The 25,180-nt window shown below is 32.3% G+C and overlaps 1 protein-coding gene across 2 annotated transcripts; it reads right to left on the reverse strand.

Annotated features, from left to right (window-relative positions):
* Nucleotides 1–858: 858 nt before the first annotated feature.
* On the reverse strand, nt 859–24,128 carry LOC127848088 (uncharacterized). 2 transcript variants are annotated; one of them, XM_052380386.1, is made up of 9 exons: nt 24,073–24,128; nt 19,562–19,656; nt 18,894–19,103; nt 8,639–8,717; nt 7,794–7,902; nt 6,091–6,258; nt 4,994–5,102; nt 4,398–4,604; nt 859–2,370 (listed from the first exon to the last, which is right to left on the reverse strand). In XM_052380386.1, the coding sequence occupies exons 2-9, from the start codon at nt 19,620–19,622 to the stop codon at nt 2,126–2,128; spliced, it is 1,188 nt and encodes a 395-aa protein (XP_052236346.1). In that variant the 5' UTR covers nt 19,623–19,656; nt 24,073–24,128; the 3' UTR covers nt 859–2,125. The 2 variants fall into 2 exon arrangements, with proteins under 2 accessions (XP_052236346.1, XP_052236345.1); XM_052380385.1 differs by lacking the exon at nt 24,073–24,128 and adding an exon at nt 23,890–24,032.
* Between the last annotated feature and the right edge of the window lie 1,052 nt (nt 24,129–25,180).

A 25,180-nucleotide genomic window follows, 5' to 3' on the forward strand; every position in this document is an offset into this window, starting at 1 on the left:
GCTGATGCCTATATGAACGTGTACAGTTCCTCGCAAGTGCATCATCACAAGCTGATGCCTATATGAACGTGTACAGTTCTTAACAGGTACATACTCACAAACTGATATTAATTACCATTTTCAGCTAAGGAGACCAGGAATTTACGCAGATATACAAAATAAGCACATTTCATTTAGGCTCAAGCGGCCATTTTAGTAACAGGGCGAACTTGTAAATAATTTTGGCAGAGGACCACCCAATCAACATTTGTGTGATAATATTTTTCTAATCAAACCTAATGGTCAGAAAAAAACAACTGGTATTCAGACAAAATTCAATGTTGACTTATGACGGTCATATTGTGCTGTGAAGCGGAACCAGGTCCACTCAAAGAACATTTATGTAAATGTTTATTACGATTGGCTAAATGTGTCTTTGACAGGAGAAGAAAACATAACTGTAATGCAAAATGCTACCGGCATCTAAACAATCGATTTTTTGCCAATCTATACAACGCAAGTTTTCGTTGTAGAATCCGGCTAAAAATATAATGCCTATCATTTTAGTTGCAAAAATCATCTTACAATTTACGATTTTTTCTGCTCATATTTGAATATATGCTTACAAATATCCGCGAACTTTCCCTCGTTATTTCGACACTTCTTTTCGATCGTCCGTTTATCTGGATTTATATAGGGTACATTAAATGGATGGCGTATGTACGCTTCGGTTCTCCAATCAAACGCCTGCTCCTTCGTGAAATCCTTGCTAATTTCGTTTTTAATGGCGTTTTACAAATAGATAGTCTTATGACAAAGACTGTGTGACATAGACTTTAAAACGTAATGAACGTACACAACTCCATTTTAGTGTTCATAGCGATTTATTTCTATTGATTTAGTTCTAACAGAAAGTTGTCCAAGGTTCGTAAAATATTCTTAACTAAAAGCTCAATGTTACGGCATATGGCATGACAATAACACATTGTATGACCGCAATATCTAGCCGTGCGCGTGGTACTGACTTTTCAAGTGTACAATTTCCGACGGGATCTTGTGCAAAACCACGTTTCCAAAGGCAGCGAAGTAATATGATATATGCGACGGACGTGTACGGATGTCAGCCCGCCATTTACATGAAATTATACAAAAATCAATGGATCGCCTGCATATCAAAGACATGTCTAATAAGAGAGATCAGCAATGAGTAATTAACTTTGTGCCTTCTTCTCGTTTAGTTGGACGTTATTTATAAGGTAGCATCTGTATTGGCCATCTGACATCGTTCTGGAGCATGTATCTGTTAATTCATTCATTAGCTGGGCTCTTTGTATGTAAGATATTGCTTAAACATATGCAACTTGTTCAAATTATGTTAACTCTTAGAGTGCGGAGCTAAATGGATGTATGATATACCAAACAAAACAAAAAAGCAATGCCAATAAGACAAACGAAACACACAAACAGTTGAACGAAACATGGTCGGTGCTCTGTGAAAAGGGGGGTTTAATGCATGTGCGTAAAGTGTTGTCCCAGATTAGCCTGTGCAGTCCACACATGCTAATAAGGAACGACATTCTCCGATTAAACAAGATTTTTGATAAGAAGAGACTGTCTTGAAACGAAAAAATATCATCAAAGCGGAAAGTGTCGTCCATGATAAGCCTGTGCGGACTGCACAGGCTAATGTGGTGCGACACTTTACGCACATGCATTAAATCCCCTTTTCACAGATCACGCCCCATATATACAGCGGAGTGACGAGGTGAGCATAATCGTTCAACCCGATGACAACGTAGACTCAGTGCCGTTAAAGCAATAAACCATCGTCGCCTAATTTCACTCGACAAAAAAAATCAAGACACTCCCATTACATTTTACATAAAATTTGACCAAACAAACACGACATTGAACTATTTACAGACAAACAAAGTACATAGACGAATTTAAATAATTCATTATACGATGCGATTATGAGACATTTTTTAACAAGTGTGTTGATACACAAATGGAATAACACATCCCATAAAACGTACTTTTAAAACATAGATCTATATGCTTTGCAACCATTTAGTTTTAACGTATTGATGATAATTGTATTGTTAATCAGCCGTCGATTTGCCCCTTCAATTAGACGGATTCTTGGTTATGTAAGAAACCGCACTCCATATTCACGTACGAGCATGACGGAGTTAGCGTTTGTGTTCAAGGCGTTGTCAAACCACTGGTACAGAGAGCATGTTTTCGTTGACGGGTTGTACTGTGCTGACCTACATCTTGGCGCCATCTGGCGGTCACAGTGCGCGGCGCATTTCATCACTGACGTCAAACTGTTGATGACCTTCAGTGAAGTGCCTATGGGTTGGTGAGATGACAGACGCCGGAAGGTCTCTATGGAAGGATAAGAACGAGATGTTTAGTTCCCCCGAAGATGAAAACTAACAAGTGCTGTCACTGGTAGTATTGCTTGTCCACCCCCTCCCCTAAGAATTGTGTTTACGCAACATTGAGGCATTGGCCTTCGATGTTGAGAAAATGTCATTGTTTTAATTATTTGTTGAATCAAACATCAGAAATATTAATGTCCTCGATTGATAGATGAATTTTCTTTCAAGTCAATTTTACACAAATTAATGCATGTGTAAACGGTCATGTTTATAATAAAATATGCTTTTTTATAGATAAAAATATCCTTATTACGCATTTGAGCTTGAACATTTCGCAGTGAACGTCAAATTTGACAATGAATGTCGTGTAATTTTGTTAGTTTTTCGTTAAGTTTTATTTAAACCTGCGTTGCAATAAAAAAATTTGCATGACAAACGTTATTCGACATGGCTTAGTTTGTTGCTTTCGGGTGCAAAGATCGTCCGGATAATTTCAGATATGGTAATTATGGTCTGGGTCTCCAAAATATTGAAATCATCAAAAATGTGACGCGTGCTTATCAATTATATTTCTTCAACTTTTAAGAAATTACAAAACACTATTTAAACTTACTTATACTGATATTTAAGCCAAATAACATACTGTTTTCTACATAGAAAAGTTACATTTTTTAAGACAACAAGAATAATATGAATATTATTAATATGTTTTCTAATACCATTCAGTATGTTATATTGAAATATTCACAATAAATTACAATGTGCTTGTGGTTTTGTGCATTGATAATAATTATTAGCATTGATTTTATAATTATTAACAGTTTTGCATTTCTAAGTAATACTAATTATCCGAATTAAAATTGTATTTTAACTTTTATTTGTATTTTAAAATTCAATAAATCAATTCAGAATTCTTGCAAGTATCCTTTCTGTGTCGATAATTTTGAAATGTACAACATAGTCATATTCAACGCGATTGTAGAATTACAATCAACCATATCAAAATATATTAAATGTGTTTTGTTACCGGCATTGCATAAAGCAAAATCAAACAATTATTTATTCCCAACACGATGGTAATCTTGAGCATCGGCAAACGCTTTCCGAGTCAGAATAAGAAAATAATGTTTACTGAAAACCAATAAATTCCGTCTCATACATGTACGGTTCAACAGAAAATTATTCACTATCATATTCCATTTTCATATTTTTTTTCTTACTAAAGTTGCAAGAAATTTCACGTCACAAATGATCATTGTCGGCTCGGGTACTACTTAAGTGTTCCCTGGGTACTCTTAATTATACTTTAATGTACCACGGGTACGGAAAATATATTAAAACGGTCCCGGCCAGACTGTTTCCGAGTTGCATTCCCACCAAATATCCGATATCGTAAAACACGCCACGGAATACGATTTTTTTTTAAAGAAAACCCACCTTAACCTGCAATAGAAGCAATTTTGCAAAATATTGACAAAATATGAACATAATTAATATGATAAAAGCCGACAACGACCAATTTAGCGTTAAAATTCCCGGGTACGTTTTAGTACATTTTACCTCCAGAAGTTTCATTAGAATCCCTTCAATACTTTTCGAGTAACACTCAACACAACGGGCATTCAGACTAAATTATGGAAGGATCGACGGTTTTACGGAAGGAAGGAAGGACGGAAGATGTCTGGTTTAACGATATATTCAATACGTCAAATAGCTAACTATTTAGAAAGCAGATCGTTGCAACAATTAAAAAGTAATTATTTTAGATTCGGTTCACCAAGTTAGTATGCCAGCCCTTAAAGCGATTTAGGAACGGCATATGCTCTTCATTCCAAAATACAATAGTTAGAAATACCATATTAAAGAAAATGATCTATATAAAAATAGCTTTGATTAAGTGAATCTGGGTATTGGTGTCCGAGTCCTTTAAATGGCCCAGAATTTGGGATTTTAAGATTTTGAGGTTCTGCGCATGCGCGAACAAAAAAAGGAAAACTAAGGCAATTAAAAAACAACAACACGTGTTCTTACCTGTGTCATCCGGCAGAAAACCGATAACCAACACCTCGCATAAGCTGAGTGCTTTAAAAGGCGTTCGTCGTGTGACTTTGATCCAGCGTGCAAACATGTCCTCGGTGAAAGTTACACTGTCGTCGGCAACACCAGATTGATAATTGACTAACGTGTATGCGTTTCTCTCTCTAGCGAAATATACCTCGACGTCTTGCAAACGTCCGACTGTGTTGCACACAAAAGTAAATGACATAAATTGATCTTTAATTTTAGCAACGCACACATTAAATGTGTATGTCAAAAATAGAAACAAACGCATCGCATTACTATATCCTCCTAAAGGAATGTATTGAAAATCACTGCAAGTTTCTTAAAAAATAATTTTATGCACAGTTTATAAAAATTATAAGCGACAAAAATCCTCCAAAAAACAATACCATTTATAAAGTATAAATAGTATATAAATATATGTTATTTTACATGGTAAAGTGGTGTTATGTCGGAAAATGTTTGCATCGAGGTATTCTTGGAACAATTTATATTTCTGCGCGGATGTTGAACAAAATATGTTGTACTGTTAAAATATACATTTCCAATTTGTATATTATGTTTACCTTGTATGTTTTCTTTCCCGTGCAGCTTCACTGCATCTATTTCGACCCACGAGTTTGATATTGAAGTGTCCACCTCGATGCGAATATGATTCGTGAAACATTCGGTCGTCTGGTAAAAAAGTCAAAAACAAGTACAATATTGTAAGAACTTAAACTATTACCAACTCTAAGATCAGAAAGCAGACGGTGGGCTGCATTTATATCGTGTCATTATTCCGGTGTTGAGTCACTTTTCGGTAATTTGACAAATCGTCTATGTATCCATAAAGGTCATCACTATTATATATGGTGTTACCGATGGTAAGATATATTTATGAGTTATAACCTCATATAACGTCCAAATTGATAGGGCCATTGAACAAGTTTGTACTGCAATGTCCCTTTAAAAAGTTGATAAACCAACAAAAAATCTAATTGTTAAGGAAATTGAACCCAATACCGCATCGCTCAATGCAAACACTCTACACTTATTCAATATTCTACCGAAAGGCTTTAAAACTATCTTACAAAGCAACGCAGGCGATATTACACGTATTTTACGTCAGTATGATATTGCGGTATATTTTCATCGGAAAAGGTATCGATCATACAAATCGTTTGCAAATGATAATATATAAATTGTCTAACTTACAAGTGTTGATGTTATGACGAAAATAAACGTATTTTATTTTCCTTTTATGATCTTCAAATATTTTTTAATATCTCACCGGAACCACAAAATTAATAAAATAATACGAAATGTCGTCATTTTATTGTTTTGGGTGCAATCTTCGCAGAAGTGTCTGCTTTTATATAATCAAGACACCAAAAGCAGTGCAATATCGTTATATATCATTCACATTTTTGCAGTCTACATTTTTACAAACACGGATCCCCCCTGGCTTAAAATATTCTTCATCCAAATTTTCGGTAGGGTACATAAATTTTTCACATGTTAACGGTTTTATGGATTTTTTTTATAGCCTAATGGAAATTACTTAAGCCAAATTCGCTAATTTGTAGCCATTTGCTTTTAGGTGAATAGCAGAGAAGGCACTGACCGCATTTGATGAAATATAGCACCAACAATTATCTACATAAAAATAAACACTGCGTACCAATAGGGGCGGACTGAAAATGCGGGCGTTCTGTATATGACTTGCGGCCCCTGACCACAGAACGATCCACTGCCCTGATTGACGCCCCTTGATTGACGTCACGCCCCCAGAATTCCACGTCTCGTAGATGTCAACTTTAGAAACGTAAACTTTCGTCGTAAACATCACCTGAAATAAGACTAACTTGTCTAAGTACATGTATATGAAGAGCTTCATTTGAATCAAATATGAATACTTTTGCGTTTAATGCGAAATTCACTGATTAACGTTTTGTAAAGTGACGATATTGTTTGTAACAGTTTTCGAAAGCCAAGCAAGCACTACGCACCATTATTATGCAATCATTAGAGATTGATGAATACAATTGAACATGAATCAAAGAAGACGATCATTTAAAAAAAACACAGATACATAGTTTTGAAGTATATCATGGGTACAGTCCGAACATATAACGTTAATATACGTAACCAAACGTACAAACGTCAATGTTTTAAGTGACACAATACCCTGGGAATACTTTCAGAAATGAAGAGCGAAATATTAAATTTTATGAATAAAGTACTTTTTTCGTAAATACCCTGGTTAGTACATTAGGGGTCAGACATCACATGCTAGATTTTAAATATACGGACAATTGTTCGTCGTTCTTCATTGAACTACGTTTATTCTTAAAGCCAAACCATAATGCATATGCATTGCAAGTATAAATATATAATTTCGCATAATTTCGGTTTTACAAATGAAGTCTACAATTCCTTAAAATATTCAACCTTAAATGATGCACGATCGTTATAGGCATTTGTTTGGACGTTTCAGGCATTTGATTAGAAAGATTCAAACTATTCAAATTTGTTCATATTGTCATAAAAAATATAAATAAAGAACACATTGTGGTATCCGAAGGCTTACTATGTAAAAATGTGTGTTTTTACGAATCGCCATACCGGCAATAAATGCAATTGGTGTGTTGTTGATTTTGTCTTTTAAATACATACATACTGATACATGCACGTAATTTTAAAATATAAACTCTTTCATTATATTGACACTTTAAACAAAAAATACAGACGTGAAACACATATTATATATTCAGGGGTAATACCAGTTGAAAATATATGTATTAGTTTTGGAATTGTGTTACATGGTATAATTTTTAGACATAAAATATAAATAGTTATTTTGTGTTCTTGATAATTTACAAACGCGCATGGCCTTTTAATATCTAAAAGACAGCTTTATCAGAATAAAATGTGAATACGATTTTATTTCCAACAGTCAGAAAAGATCATAATTGGTTATTTGAAACGCAAATAATAATTAATTGTTTCACTTATAACTGGAAGAATCTTTTATTATTTAATTAACCCATACACTTTAAATGTATTGTGCACTTGTTTGATGTTTATATGTAAATTTTGTTGTTGTCGTTTTTAACTTGTAAAGTATATTTTTTGTAAATTTGGGGAGTAATTTATTACTCATACAAGCAAACAAAATACATTTTATAAAATTGAGTATAAATTTATTCCGCAAGTAAATTTTAGTTCGTGTTATCTTTCAAGACAAAGAAAATAATGTACCGCACAGTGGACACGATCTAACACCGTATGTTCATACAATAATGTTTATAGTTGCGTTGCTGGCCCATGTAATTGCTTCGCATACATACATATGTACCAGTCACTTACAAAAGCAGCACATACCTCAATGTACTCATTTCCGATCCCCTCACCCTTTGGAGACCATGTCCCTTCTATATCGCCATAGTTCGGGTATACATTAGCTGCTCCAATCATCTCACGGGCGGTCCATCTTATAATGCAAATTACAAATAGGATTTGTAGCAATCCACTGGTCCAAAGGCACAACAAGCCGAAAATCTTATTATATAAACAAATATTATGGTAGGCTTTAATTTTTGGCCCAAATACATTTTAGCTAACACTGTTTCTATGGAAGCCACTATTGTGGTTAATTGCCATTCGCTGGTCCAAAGATAATACAAGCCGCGTTCCTATTGAAAACAACACTTATGGTAAATATAAAGGAAATCATTATATATAATAACTTGTAATTTGCTGGTCAGAAGACACTAATAAACGAAGAAAAAGTCAGCTTCAACACCAGGTGAGCAGTAAATAGAAACAGGTCCTTTGTTATTGGCACTGACCAATCAACATACGGTTTACCACAACACAAAATTCACAAACCGATCTCTTAATAAGGAAAGTTGCAATTATTACAAATCCAATTCCGATTGCCCTCACGCTATCTTTAACTCGATAATACCAGTAATTCGTCACAATTCGATGTTTGTAAGATGTAACGTGCAGACCGTCTATATCAAAAGCATGATTAATGATACGTCGTTTTAATGCGCTATTGGAATCTCAACACAACACCGAAAATCTAATAACGTAAATAACTAGTTACGGTACGTCAAAGTTCTTTAGTGATAAGACATCATAAGTGGCAAATGAAGATTACAACCACGCACACATGATGCGTAATCGAACTAGATTTATGCAATCACTATGAGAATGCTTACCCTGGTTCTTGCGTATATTCAGTGGAAAAACTTGCAATCGAAGAAACCCACTGATCAATATCAGGTGCTACGACGTAATCTGTAATACCGAACCAAAAATATAAAAGATAAACATCTCAAATGTATAATTTAGGAGGGATGGCAAATAGTGTAAAAACAAACATCAAATTGTGAGTGAAGACCTTAACACGAATAATATTTCAGGTGAAAGATAACAACTTAAAACAAACTATTGAGATGACAAATTTTTCGCCTAATTGACGCTTTACCACATACATGTGTACGCATGTTTTCTTGATAAACTATATCCGCACATCGGTTGTACGGACATTTGTTTCTACGCTATTTTTGAGAAAATTGCTTACTACGTTTTTTGACAGCCCAAACATTGTTTTACAAGCATATTTGACACGCTGAACCTTTGTTTGTACGTTATGTTTACAAACTGGACATACTGGGAAGCCCGGATAATTTTATTTTATATAATGATTACTGATTAGAAATTGCGAAAATATGTGCCCCTTGTTGTGAATGAATATCTTTGGCGTCTCGCGAATGTTTGCTGATTGTTTTGTAACGAGGTCATTTCGACTGTAATTAGGTGCTCCCATATTTCCATTTAGTTTTATCAGTGTCACATAAATAGTTATATTGATATGTGCGTATTATGGCTCATCAGTAAATGATAATTAATTAAATGATGAGCAAATGCATGCACTAGAGAAGGCGCCTTTTAGGCTTGGAAATTTTTTTATCAGATTTTTTCGAGGACATTAGCAATTTCATTTGCCAGACATGATGCATTTGTTTCCATTATTTATACAAAATGTTGTTTTCTTACGTAGGCTTTGTATGAAATAATATCATAAAAAACACTTTTGTGTACGTTTAAATTATTATTTTTTCTCGACAATGGGTGTGCAAGGGTCGAGGTAAAAGCGGAAAGTGTCGTCCTTGATTAGCCTGTGCGAACTGCAAAGGCTAATTTGGGACAACACTTTACTTACATGCATTAAACCCCATTTTCACAGAGCGAGGTTCAAATATTTGTTTAGGAATACCAGTGGATATGATAAGTTCTGAAAACACCTTCCAAATAATTTGAAATTTGTAACGTCTTAAATTTTTCTATAACGAAAACTATTAAAATATAAAACTTGCAATTCGCTGCTTTCAGAGATGGCATAATTTTGCTTATTTCACAATTATAAATAAACATTATTTTTATCAACCGACATGAACGAAGATTTTAAAGAGCTTTACGTAAAGCAAGCATTAAGTTTGAACATATTTATTTCTTTTGGCAAACACAGTGTACATCAAGTAATTTACAACACAATCAGTATAAGAAAAGGATTGAAACGAAAGAAATAAATCTTATATAGTTTCTCTCCTTATATTTCGGCTCTAACCTAATTGACACGTTAACATTCCCTCTAAATATGTAAAATTGTTTCACTTTTGTTTTGACAAAATACAATTGGCAGATATGGTTTATTAGTTGTTAGTTTGCGAACATCTAATGTAGTGCTACATTTTGCAAGTCGGTCTGCTGTTAACTACGCTCAGCTGGATAACCGCCGCATCTGCCGCATCCGCGTGAGATGGAGATGTATAAGTTGTGCAAGAGGTTTGAGTTTTTAAACAATATTCATTCACAAATTGAAACATTATGTGAATATCGTGTTAAATGGAATATTTTTGAACGTAGCGCATATAGAAAAGAATCAATAAACAATGTTCGTATTATTAGTGTAGCGGAAGAGATTGGTTATGAATTGTTAAAATAGTCCACTATCTGCAAGGTCTTAATGACGTAGTATTTTTTGCATTCATAATCTGAGGTTATTAATAGATCCGTTCAGCATTTGCCGGTTCGTAATTACCTCCCTTGTATGACGAGAACAGAGATATCTTGTTTTACATTGTTTTCAGCGTTGTCAATTGTATCAACATAAGCACGAACATATTTTTACTTACACGATTATAAATTATGTATAATTTTGTAATGCAATTTTGAAATTCGGTTGATAATGCTGATAAAGCAGCGATATTCTTTATGTCTGTAATATGTTATCGCGATGCCGAAACATTCAAACAAACGATTTGTGACTGAAATACATCCTCTTCAGAAACGTCGACATTGATAAAATAGAACGAACTATTACCTTAGTTTATGTTTCATGAAAGAAAATAATATGTTTCCAAATCGACAAAGTATGAACACTTTCCTGACATTTATATTTTGCATTAACTAATGGTCACTCATACCTTGCTTTGGTAACAATTGTTCATTTGTATTAATTGTAAGCAAACCGCATCCATTGCAACATCTATGATTTTGTTAAAAAGCTATTTGTTTGAATAGAAATTGTACATTATTATACCCAATTGTGCATTTATTGAATGTGTAAAATATCAGCAAATATGAATGTTATGAAACAGAATTTTAAGCAACAGATGAATGACCAAAACTATGCTGCCCAGTTTTACACAGCAACACCAGTATCAGACTCAAAACCGGATCACAAGTCCATGACATTACAATATCACTCTAGAAGAAGCCAATTGTAAATTGTTTTGTTAATTGATTTGTTTTAAAACATTTGGAAATAAAACATTTATGATAATACAATACATATATTAATACACAGTTTTAATCAATAGAATTAAAACACATAAAAAAATTAACCACTTTGTGGAATTCCCGAAACTGATTTTAATGATCCAAAAATTATAGGTGAATTTGATATCCACTTGTAATTTGGTCCTCATACAATTTCAGCCAAACAGGATCTGCTGTGTGCCTAAATGTCCACCACTGGCTAAGAAATGATAGAAGGTCACGGGCTGCCCAGCTGTCATACATTTTCAGCCAAGGATGATCGACTTAGAGGTGTTGGTTTGAATAAAATATCATAGTGGGGGGAATCATATGGAACATGCAATATAGAAAATATGTGTAGGTCATTCTGGTTTCTGTGTTTCGGACAATTAAGACAATAAGACGTTGTATACATGTCTCACTCTTTTCCAAGACCCAATTATATCATGTCTCAGTGTTTAACGCACAGACCATTCACATGACCATTGGTCGTACATGTAGATATATGAGGTACATGTAGATATATGAAATACCATTGGACGTGTGATTTGTCAATGTTGCTTGCTTTGTATGATGTTTTTGAAAAATATCTTAATTTAAGCATTTAATTTTGAAACAGATTTATGCTTTAAGAGTACTTTACATTAAAAAGCATTCACTGTTTTTTTATCATTTTGGTTAACTATTTTTGATTGTATGTCTACTGAATAAATACTTTATCAATTAGATTTAAGTTTTGATTTGGAAATAGTCAGATAAAACTAAGAAAGCATATTGTGACAAAGCAGTGCTCAAATCTGATTCATAGGACGAAACATTTATACTGTTAATTCTCGATGGGAATAGCATTTATGTTACTGCGACTCAGAACCAGGGACCCATAACATAAACAATTATACAAGATGTTGATGACAATTTTTAGATATAAAATTAAGTAATCATTTAAGTTGGTATTTAACGTTCTTGTTTCTTTGCAATTGAATAACATTTTATAGATTATCCACAAAGAACAATTTACAACAGGGTCCAGATGATCATTCAATGTGTCAACAAGAGATGTGTTTGTCAGAAAAACAATGCCCACTACTGCGCCGCTTTGAAGCCATATATTTGATCTTTGACCTTGAAAGATGACCTTGATCTTGACCTTTCACCACACCAAGGTTAAAGTTTTGCTGCAGAATGACAGACAGACAGACGGGTCAAAAACAATATACCCCCTTTCATTCGATCCGGGTGCATACAAATTGCAAGCTGCTATTGCAAAGTAAGCATGTTAATTGAAATTTTAATCACATACAAGGGGATATCTAATATGCTTAAGTTTTGTGTAATCCTGTGAGTAAAAACACTGTACACAATGATATAAGCTTTATTACAACAGAAATAATTTAAGATGAGCACAACCAATACTCTCAACTCTGTAACTTTGCATCTTTCTAGAAGTTGAGGTAAAACAGTCCCAGTGATACAGCTGCAAACAAGTTAACACACAGGTTTTAAGCATGATAGCTTCTTTAAAAAGTTATGTAACAAACACAACACACACTATTGATCATATTTAGATCAAACCATTTTCTGAACACTCGAGTTAATAATACACAATAAATCTTTAGAAAAGTAACATTACACATCTTTTGTCACTGACAGCTTAAATATATCGTATTCCTGTCGGTTTTTTTTTGTACTGATTCAAAATTTATGAGATTGTGGTTATGCTGCCTGAATATGTCCTGAATCTATTCATGCCGCCAATGTTTATGTACTCGCATATGTTTATAATAAAACTATGAGTATGTATAGATATTTCACATTTTGAATAAAAAGCAGATCTTGTGACAATCACAGTCGTGCATTGTTGTGCTTTCTTTCATGTTTGCCCCATCTGGTTAAACCTTCATACTACACTGTTTCTGCACACAGCATTCCTTATAAATTTATACCACTTATAATCCAAATATTGTGTTCTGCGAGGTGAATTTTAACGCGTAATTGTAACTGGGCCACAATTTGTTTCTATGTGTCGTTTGAAATGCAGAGATTAGTCCGGAATTCCGTACATTGAACAGTTCTACATCCTTTACGCTGCGTATAGACACAGTGATGCAGCCAAATTTCAGGGGATTTCTCTCGAATCAGCCTTTAGAATATTCGAATGTATTCAATCGTGCCTGTTGGCATTATGTAGAGGCGGAAAGCTGGGTAAAACAGTTACGCCGGACAAGCGTACGAGTACCGATGTTAAGGTAAGAGACATGTTTACACCGTGTGGACTAATAGGGTATCACGTAATGCATCAGCAACACAGTAAGGGTAAACAGCGCTGTATGAGTAACTTATTCATGAGTTAAAAATACTGCTCGCAGATTTATTTTTTATTCATGTTCATCAATTTTCTTATTGTATATTTTACATAATATATGGTGTCAAAAAACGTTTTGTAAAGGGAATTTGATCTATAAAATTATATTCTTAGTGGTATTCGCTATTCCAACATCATTCAGTTGATGTTATGGTGATTGCAACTTTTATTTTATATTAACTGGTTTACATGATACAATTTTCATCATGTTTTAATGCTTTCAAAACCTAAAAAAGAGACATATTGTTGTTATTTCGTCTAAGTTATCTCTATAACATAAATATGAGGATAAACAATGCACGCACAACTCGACCTGTGCGTTAAGACACACTCTTTATAAATTTGAATTGGTTGTGTTCATTTCAAACGTGCGATATAAAAGCTATTACATAATTTTGAAAACTGAATTGCGTCTAAGAATATTCAATAGGGAACAACGTCAGTGCCTTCTACGCTTTGATAATATTTTAAGGACGTACGCAGCAGTTTAGTTTTACGCGAATTTGATTTGACTGTAACAACGGTTGCGCAATAAATGTATGCTTTTTCGGATATTCGAATTTAAACGGGATGCATATTCAATAAGAGAATGATACCAAGACATAAAGTATTATGAATTTTAGAAAATTGATATACAATTTATAGCCCCTAAATGATATAATAAGAATCGAACATCATCCCTACGACTACACAAACTATTTTTTATCGCGTAATTGTAACACAAGCATGAATCTCGTTATTGAAAAACAGTCAATACTTCCTTATAACTGAACATGTTTGTGTCGCAAGTAAGATTTGATTTAAACGGAAAGCTTTCCTTCAAATTAAGCAATTTGTTTTTTAATCATTATTCATTTAAAACATGCCATTAAAATATACGTGATATATATACACTATAATCAAAATCGTTATGTACGTTTTACATGTTTGCTACGGTTAAAAATAAATCGGAACACTTGTATAACTTTAATTTCTCAAACACCGGCTTCAGATATCAACTTATATGTAGTGTGGTTTTAAATATTTTACTACAAAGAATATCTGATAAATTAAAATTATTCATCCACGACGACATGATACGTCTAAATCATATGCGGATGTTGTTGCATCTTGCCGAACGTTCATATAGTAATGCTTGAATAATATTAATTTTTGTTCGCTTGATTTATTTCTCTCTGACCAATATGATTTGAAAAAAATTTGAAGTTTTGTTTTTATGGTAAGCAATTGATTTAACAAAACCATTGATGTACACTAAGTCATTAACAGGCTGGTCAATCGTAAATCATAGTATTTGAACACGCGCTGGTACCACACGTGCAATCAATGTATAATACACACAAACCGTCAGATAAAACGAATGCTATTGTAATCTAAAACTATCTACCTAACTATTGTAAAATCTTTATTTTTTATTTGTGTGACGCGCTGAAATACTTAAGCACGACATGTAATCAAGTGTAGCATCGGGGAATTTGATAAGTCCCGTATTTTGGAATGGGAAAACAACATCATTTAAAATACAAGTATATAATGGATTCTCAATAAGATATATTTTTCTAACATTTTATAGAACAATTACCCGCATTATATTGAGCAAACAGGATCTGATATTTAATTAAGTACATTATCAGTCGTGATGTGTTGAAACTTAGCATTTATTGTTTGACTGCGAGTTGAATTTTGAATTGTAATTGTGAACAAAAGAGCCTGGTGACTAAGTTAATATCCCCCTTCGTCCGCCCCTCTGTCACAAACAAAATGCATGTGGCGGGGATATCAATCCAACGAATTTGTGTGTTAACATGTATCTGTTTTCTTATTTCTTTTTGATAATTCACGAGTCATTTTGGTAACTAGGGATGAAATCTTTATGCGTAAAGGTATTAAAAATTGAAAGTAAGACATTAAATATTTTTTTAATTTTCCAAATAACTTTGTTTATATACATTTGATGTTTCATGATATAAAATAAAATTATAATCATAATTATAAATGAACACAGATAATTATATTATTTTCAGCAGTTTTCTCACGTGTGTGCACAGTTTTGTTCTTTAAGGCATATTTGCGAAGTGAACTCACACGTTGAAATAGTCAATTATTTCAAAGCTCAATAAAACAAATAAGAACACCCGTCACCCTCGATTATCATTTCATTTTAATATCAGCAAAAGATGGACCAAGCAAACATTTTGCTATATGTAATAATAAAAAAGTTAAACTACAGCGTACGTTCTTAAAATGTATTCTGTACTTTAGAATATGTGAGTCGTTGTAGATTTAAAAATAAAAAAAATACTGATTTCAGTATTATTACATTATAGTGGCGTATCAACAACTAATCGATTATTATAATTTAAAAAACTCATTATAGAAAACGAATTTCATTTAGGTAGTGAATTATTTTTTCCATATACGTCATAATTGCCTTCTGTAGAATCTCTATTCGAATGCAAACTTCTTTGTAGTATGTTAACGTTTTCATAAAAATGCAATATTTGTGTTGGATTAGGTTTTTATCGCACACGAACTGTAAAGATACAATTGTGCTTCATGTTCAGTTTCCTAGCAATTCCAATAATATGGTACTGCGTTTTTATACAATGGCATACAAATGATGTGGTGATTTTGTAAAGTCATGTCAAGAATCACAATTAATACCGTTGATACCCCCTTTAAGTGTGTTGTATACATATTGTTTTTTATTGAATAGTTAATAAACATAATGTAATGATCTCGATACACATCATTTATAATTTGTATGTTCATTATAATATTCAAATCTACATTTGCATACAACAATACATTAGTAAAATCATGTCAGGATTTACAAAAAACTACTGATATGCCCTTTTGAATGTATGAACTTATCTTGTTGTTTGTTTGGTTCCGTATACACTTACATTTGTTTGATAAACATAATTTGTGTTTTCACTAATATTTAAATCAACTTTTGCACTGGCATACATAAAACATTTGTCAACTCGTGTCAAGAGTTACAACTAATATGTCGATATGCCCCTTTAAATGTTTATTATACATCTTGTTTTTTGTTGGCTACACTAATTAAGCTACTTTACTGATCTAGCTACACATTATTAATTAATTGTGTTTTTATTGAAATTAAAATATACTTTTGAATTCGCATACATTAGTAGGTTGGCCAAGTTTTGTAAAGAATTACACTTAATACATTTGATATGCCCCTTTAATATATTGTATACATCTTGCTTTAACTTCTGTACTTTATCATTCTATTTTTACTTATCTTGCTACACATAATTTGTGTTTTCATTTACATTTAAATCTACGTTTTAATTGGCATACAGCAATACATGTTCTAGTATGTGCTTTCACCTGCATCATGTACATGGTTTCCACTGTGTTTTTAAATTGTATTTTAATACATGCAGTTAAACTGCATTTGTGAACAAACGACCCATTTGACCTATTGTTTTCTTTTTATATTTGTTTTCAGTTATAACTCATTTAATATTTAGGTAAATTTGCAAAAAATCTAGGTACAGAAAGACATGTAAAAAATGACTTTGATGCATTTTATTTATTGTCATATGTGAAATTATGTTGTTTTTGTTTAAAAATTCATAAAAACATGAACCAATCGATTCAGGTTTAAAAAAATGCAGTCAAATTAAATCAGTATTATATATTTTATGAGAAATAGTTTTTATCAACACTTTGCTCAATAATTTACTCAAGTTTTTATGTTATTACCTTATTGGTGAATTGTTCTTGTGCTGAAATAGGCTTGTTGTTCAAGTGCGAATAAAAATGAACAGCACCGGCGACCCATGATTTTTATTTTATTTTTCTATTCACAACAGATGGTTCTAGCTAATTACCAAAAGTTATCAAATTCTGGGTATAGCAAAATTTCCATTCAAACCGAAGCATAAGTCCTTAAATAGGAAGAAGTTTTGACGAACGATTCTATAAATGGTTCTATACTAAAAGCACTTTAAATTAGTATTTTGAGTAATGCATTTATTCGTTTGATAAGAAAATACGTTGTAATACCTTCTTTGCAATGTTTTTTCCATAAATGAAGTTGATGTCCTGCAAAATGTCAACGTTTGTTACATATGTTTAGTTATGTGTATGTATAAGAATAACCCGTAAACAATTTTATAAAACATGGTCAGACGAGCTTCTGTGGTGGATGTTACGTCTTATTGCTTTTATTATACATAGACAATTTGAATGGAAGTTATATACCTTATTAAAATCGCTTTGAAACCGTGATTGTTTATAATTCACATTTTTATTTAATGTTATGCCTAGTTAATATAATAAATGAGTCAAGTATTCTCTCCTATACACTGACCATTGATTCATTCAATTAAGTCGATGTTGATGGAATTATATATTAATTTGTCAAGAACCTATTTCAATTACAGTATTACAAAACAAAAATTGCCCCAATTATTTTAATATTACAAATGTTCATCGCCTTTTGGAATGCTGGTAATTTTCATTGTGTTTGATTAACGGTGGCATGGTTGCGGGCTTGCACGCTTTTCAAACACATGTACCAAATGAACAATTGATAAAACTCGACTTTTATTATATGCAATTCGTTTTATAACAACGGAAGCATCATTAAGTGACTAATCATTTGACTGATATCTGGATAGTAATTGAACTTCTAAACACCTGACATAACAATCAAAATCTTAATTACCAACGCAAATATATCGATTTTTTCAAAAGATAAATATTTTATTATGTCAAGTATTTTTAATCCTTTACTTCGCCATTTTCACTTATTAAGCAATTCTTTTTTTCCATATAATTATATGTGTGAAGGTTTCCAAACGGCTTCGGCAGGTTTCGTTCATTTTGAATCCATTCAGCTCTCGATCTAATAACATGCCATTTGCCATCATACATCTGATTAAAATAGGCCGTTTAATAATAAAAATGCTGATTGTTTATTTCAGTGAGTGTTTTGGAAGCTTTTGAAGTTGGACTTAAATTTGTTTCATACGTACACGTTAAGGAGCGACACAATATATCTTTACTGTACATTCTCATACATTAAGTATCGAGAAAAAGCCGAACGTATATTGTGAATTTAATGCTTTAATATTTTATATCAGAATTTTTATCATAATTAAAAATGGACCATTTACTTTTGTTCAGCTTCGTATATTGTTTTAAATTAATATTTATTTATAAGTCAATATCAAATATCAGATTATGTTGAATACAGAATTTAGCATAAAGAGTTCACAAACACGGGAACACTACAGTATTATACTTACCTAGTCTATTTATTATTTTCACTTGATTTATCACATAGAGGTCTCCCAAATCGACCTCCCAAGACGCGTCCTCAGACACGGTCCTTGTGCAACCAGAGTCCGCATAAGAAGATGCCTGGAAACTAGACCCGTCCACAGCCAATGATGCATCTCCTCCGATATGCGTGTCGGTTTGGGTTGCCGCCTTATTCAATGCCAAATTAGTAAAGGCTGAACAGAAAGGAAACATTTTTGCAAAACGACGACATGACTATACCGAGTGTATGGAAACAAAGCTTACTCACAAGTAAATAAAAATAGATCGCGCTGACATTATGATTGTTAACGGTTGAATGTGCAAGGATTTGAAGTATGTGGAGTGTATGTATTGTGCAACCACGAGCACTTAGTAAAGAAGATGTATTTACATGCATTGACACGAACGGTTAATACAAAATGTAGTGAGTATATTTTATATGTGTTTATAGTATAATGTACAATCGCAAACCATATAATGCATACACTTAAAATCATACTGACAACTGACTCTGTATTTTGAATGTTATGATGATCCGTGTTCATGAACTCGCGTTTATCCAAATAACATAAATCAAATACAACACTGCTTATAACAAGAATACAAAGTCGTTCTGAGTATGATTACAATCATGTATGTATCAACGAGTTACCTGCATTTAACGAATGAAGCCACGTTAATGTAATTATGAGAATAACAACAGTTCTGTCCATAGTGGCGAGTCTTTAACGTGATGCTCCCTCTATTCTGAAATACACACAATTAAGTATGTTATGTATAACTAAATGTAAACACCCTAAAAAACTGTTCTTCTACTTGTAACATGAATACTATTAAATCATTTAATGTCCTATAATAATGCTAATACTAATACTAACACTTATACTTATACTACAACAACAACAACAACTACTACTACTACTACTACTACTACTACTACTACTACTACTGCTACTACTACTACTACTACTACTACTACTATTACTACTACTACTACTACTACTACTACTACTACTACTACTTCTACTACTGCTACTACTACTACTACTACTACTACTACTACCACTACTACTACTACTACTACTACTACTACTACTACTACTACTACTACTACTACTACTACTACTACTACTACTACTACTACTACTACTACTACTACTACTACTACTACTACTACTACTACTACTACTACTACTACTACTACTACTACTACTACTACTACTACTACTACTAATACTACTACTACTACTACTACTACTACTACTACTAATACTACTACTACTATTAATAATAATAATAATAATAATAATAATAATAATAATAATAATAATAATAATAATAATAATAATAATAATAAATGAAAATAAATAAATAAAACTAGAAGTATTATTATTAATGGCAATAATTTAGAAATAAAATAATGCACACAACTAATAATAATTATTTATCGTAACTCGTATAATTAAATTTTACTGCACATTAAAAGTCGACTTTCCAGAGCGAAGTCATCTGAAAAATACGATCCTCGCAGATTGATGCACTCTGTTTGTTCCGTGTGTGAAAACAAAATGAGCAAACTCCACCAGGAAACAAGACCACGAACGTCAATAGTCAAGATTAAACGAAATAGATTTAACATTAAATAAGTTGGTCCCCTTGACGATGCCTTTATATCATTCATCTTTATGTTTGTTGACTTCGTATTGACGATTAAAACGGTCGTCTCATATATAATAGTCCATATTGTTGTTTGAATAAGGATATGGATGTAGAAGTTTAATGAACTATAAACGGAGGTCAATAGTTTTACTAACGGCGTTCATCAACGAAGGCGAGGGTATATCGCATGACGTTTCTCATACCGGCGGACGAAAGGACGGAACATTTAATGAATAGCCACTTACGTCCTTAATTCAATACTAAACCTTACCGTACATTAGTGATATAAAAACATACTAGCAACCAACGCATACTAATTTAAGTTGGCACCAACAACCATGTATATTCTACAATAACATTACTTAAAGTTTAAAGGCATATGTGTTTAGATGGAGATTATTTATTTGTATACTAATACTAATAATAAAGCCCATCTCCTAATCAGTGGAATCGAATGCTATTTCGTACGATACGTTTGCACTAAATGTGCAATATTAGATTCGTGCGTCAAGTCTATGGCATTACTGTTTTCGTTTATTGTCAGCAAAGGCGCATTTGGTATTTGTTTAATTCTTGGACAAAGGATTGGTTCGACTAGCCCTAAAACAAGTTCAAACCCATTACGCTATGTATTGACAGTTCAAATGCTGTGATCCAAGTTCTAGTCATTTTATGTTTTCAGTTGTGTTTGGGGATTAAAGCATTGGTTAAGAACACTATTTATGTCCTTATATATTTTCTGGAGTTTTGTTTTGCAATATGAAGCCTGTTTAAACGCTGATACGTTTAGTATTGGCCACCAAAAGCTATTGCAACCGTTGACACAAAACTCTATGTTCTTACATGTATTGTAATATGAAATATAAAAAAATATCGAATATATATGCAAAACTAGGTAATTTGTTTATATATCATGACGCAGTTTACCATTTCAATTGTTAGGAATCATAATTTTAATTTGTGTATCCAAAACGTCTCTTTGAATTAACAGTTACGACGATCGTCAAGTACATCCTTTGGTACAAAAAAGAAATCAAATAAAGTACAATAACTGTCGGTTCATCATATATGTGTGACTACTACTACTACTACTACTACTACAACAACTACTACTACTACTACTACTACTACTACTACTACTACTACTACTACTACTACTACTACTACTACTACTACTACTACTACTACTACTACTACTACTACTACTACTACTTCTACTACTACTACTTCTACTACTACTACTACTACTACTACTACTACTACTACTACTACTACTACTACTACTACTACTACTACTACTACTACTACTACTTCTACTACTACTACTGCTACTACTACTACTACCACTACTACTACTACTACTACTACTTCTACTACTACTACTTCTACTACTACCCGGGTTTAATGAATTAATGTGAAAACGGCACTTTGAACCCCGGTTCAAAGTCTCTAAACTATATAGTTAACTGTTAAACCGTGGTTTAAGCCAATAATGTGCGCTTTGTCTTTCAAAGTCTTGAACCCGGGTTTAAGGAATTAATGTGCAAACGGCACTTTGAACCCGGGTTCAAAGTCTCTTAACTATATAGTTAACTGTTAAACCGTGGTGTAGGACAATAATGTGCACTTCGCTTGCCATACATTATGCCCAGTTTTCACGAAACGCTACACAAATAATACGAAGGGATGACAGTACAATGGATTGTGTTATATTTTTAATGAGAATAATATCGACAAATTGTGTATAAAAAATAGGACCTTAATATTTTAGATATGTTATCACATGCCATACCCTGTTTCCCATGTAATATAACCATTACATATATTTTTATATCACACATGTGTTATATACGTTTTAAGCGTTTTTTATTGGCTTAGTTTCGTTTATTGACCAATCGCTTTTTGTTATTTTGATGAAATGACGTCACGAAATGTAAACAACTTTCGGGATTAATCATTATGTTTGCGTTATAATTTATTTAATTTGCTCATTTAAAAGCATGTGATAAAAAGATCTGACACTTGTTGTCATATCATACCATATTTTATTAAACTCGTTCAAGAAATTCGTTAATAAGCTCGCCAAAGTCTCGCTTACTAACACAATTCCTGAACTTTTTTTTTAAAATATGGTATGATATGACAACTCAAGCCAGATCCTATATGTATCAAATCAAAAGTTCATCGGCATACGAGCATTTAACTGGTTTAAGTTATTTATAAAAAAAAGTTTGATTTTAACACAACTCACTTACAACTTGTATTAGAACTGCATGAGAAATCGAAAATAGAAGCTGGTATACTCGGCAAGTCGGTTTATTGAACTGTAGAGATTATTCCTGTTTCCATTACCTCATCCACAATTTCGTGTAATTTTCTGATGAAGACAAAACTGTTTATATTAAAGGCTACATTTATTTTTCATACTTTAGGACATGTTAATTTATAACTTTTCGGAAATGCTATTAGATTGAAGAAAAAAAAAATACGGATGGAGATGTATAATAATTAACATAAGAATAATAATCAAAAATGTAGTTAAAATAAAATAAATGAATAAACATAATAATAAAAATAATAAAAAATAATAATAAATAAAAGAATAAATAATAATAATAATAATAATAATAATAATAATAATAATAATAATAATAATAATAATAATAATAATAATAATAATAATAATAATAATAATAATAATAATCATAATAATAAAAAAAAATAATAATAATAATAATAACAACAATAATAATAATAATAATAATAATAATAATAATAATAATCATAATTATAATAATCATAATCATAATCATAATAATCATAAAAATAATGATGATATTAATAAAAACTTATACCACAATTTCAAAAAGAACAAACTAGATTTTAGGCTTTTCCATTAAAAGCCCTTTTTGGTTAATTATGTTTAATTGTCGGTTTTTGGAGAACGTATGCAGGTTAACATTTATATAATCCATAATTTCACACATCTGTGTAAACTATATTATTTAAAGTTACATTTGAAGTGAGGAGAAAATGTAATGTGCACGGGTTCAATATCATGGTCAAATTGTTTAAATTTAAAAACCTAACGCTGAATTGAATTACAATCTTTCACAGAAAGTGTGAGCCACAAGACCTTAATGTAAGAGACGGATATCTTTACTCTCACGCCCGTTATGAATGAGATAATATGTTTCACAGGCGTGTACAATAATTAGTGTTTGTTATAAAATAACCGTATAGTACGATATTGTAAACAGTATGCCGAAAAGATATTGTAAAATGTGGAACGAAGACGATTACTAATTTAACTCTACTTACCTAATAATTTTGTGTGACAATATATATCAATTAACAAATATCCACTTTAGCCGTCGAAAGAGAAGGTAAAAGAAGCCGGAAATCAACGCCGTAACCAGAATGTTTACTATCCAACGAAACACTCGAACTGCTGGTAATAAAAATATCGTTTACTACGCTAGAAATAAGATTTTTATCCTTAACTGTTTTTCTATTCCGATATCCCTCAATTATATCGCTTATAAGCGAACTAAAACCCTTTTCTTTCGCTTGCTCGATCTATGGTCACAATTTCGCCGCACGAGATAGACAAAGGCAATCTACATTTGGTCGCCTGGATAAGGAGTGTTAAGGCGTTAATCGCTTCGGGTCATTTTTAATGGGCATAATACAAAAGTATTTTAATAATAATAATTTTGCAAGATACGAGTCTTTATGACACGAAAAAGGGCGTATTGAGCAAACAACACGAAGCTCCGGTTTCTTTGAAATGGTGGTTATATTGAAATTGAAAATACACAGGCAATTTAATAAAATTTTTGTTAAATGCAAAATTTTGTGCAAATTGCATTCTAATTATGTGTACTAAGAATGGTGCGCTGAAGATGAAGTGTTTACATATTGGGCCGGAATAGGATATATAGATACTATGACCTAAAATGCGACAGCATTGAGCACGCATTTATTTACGAGACAGTAGTTTAAATATTTATTTTACAAATTTGGCCATTTGACACATTGATGTGTCACACGCGTTGAGTAGATAATTGATTTCGTGCTTATGACATGACTAAATGCATACAACTATCCCTTGTGCTGGGCAAATACGAATACAATATTTGTTCTGTTTTGTTCTGACTTATTGAGACAGCAAATGGGGCTAATTGGCGTTTCGTCAATGAATACATGTATTGCAATTATTCACATCCTATAGCCCAACTTTATTTTTTTTTATATCGGCGTATAGCGGTGTCACGTTACTGCGTTCTTCTAATCTCCAATCTAGCATTGAATTGAACACGCTAAAGGTTGCTAAATGTGCACACACTAATAACATACATTTCACATAAGAATACAATTTCAAAATGATTATTATATTCGTACTATAGGTATTTAATAAGTCCTTTTTTGTTAATTTACTTCACGGAACATCGTTTTGATCATTTGTCCGCACTTGCATATATATTATGCCTACACGTGAACATCGAGGCCTACATGCACGTTTACAAATATGCATACAGTGCAATTAGAGCCGGTTGGAATAAATGCATACTTTTTTCATTCATTATAATATATAGCAGATCGTTATTAA

Source organism: Dreissena polymorpha, chromosome 10 (assembly GCF_020536995.1).
Source record: "Dreissena polymorpha isolate Duluth1 chromosome 10, UMN_Dpol_1.0, whole genome shotgun sequence".
Classification (NCBI taxonomy): Eukaryota; Metazoa; Mollusca; class Bivalvia; order Myida; family Dreissenidae; genus Dreissena; species Dreissena polymorpha.

Coding starts and splice junctions, on each gene's coding strand:
- LOC127848088 (XM_052380386.1), bottom strand. CDS start 19,622: ATGGACAGAACTGTTGTTATTCTCATAATTACATTAACGTGGCTTCAT. Junction 8,718..18,893: donor GAAAATAATAAATAGACTAG/GTAAGTATAATA, acceptor TCGGTATTACAG/ATTACGTCGTAGCACCTGAT. Junction 6,259..7,793: donor TCGGAAATGAGTACATTGAG/GTATGTGCTGCT, acceptor GTCTTATTTCAG/GTGATGTTTACGACGAAAGT.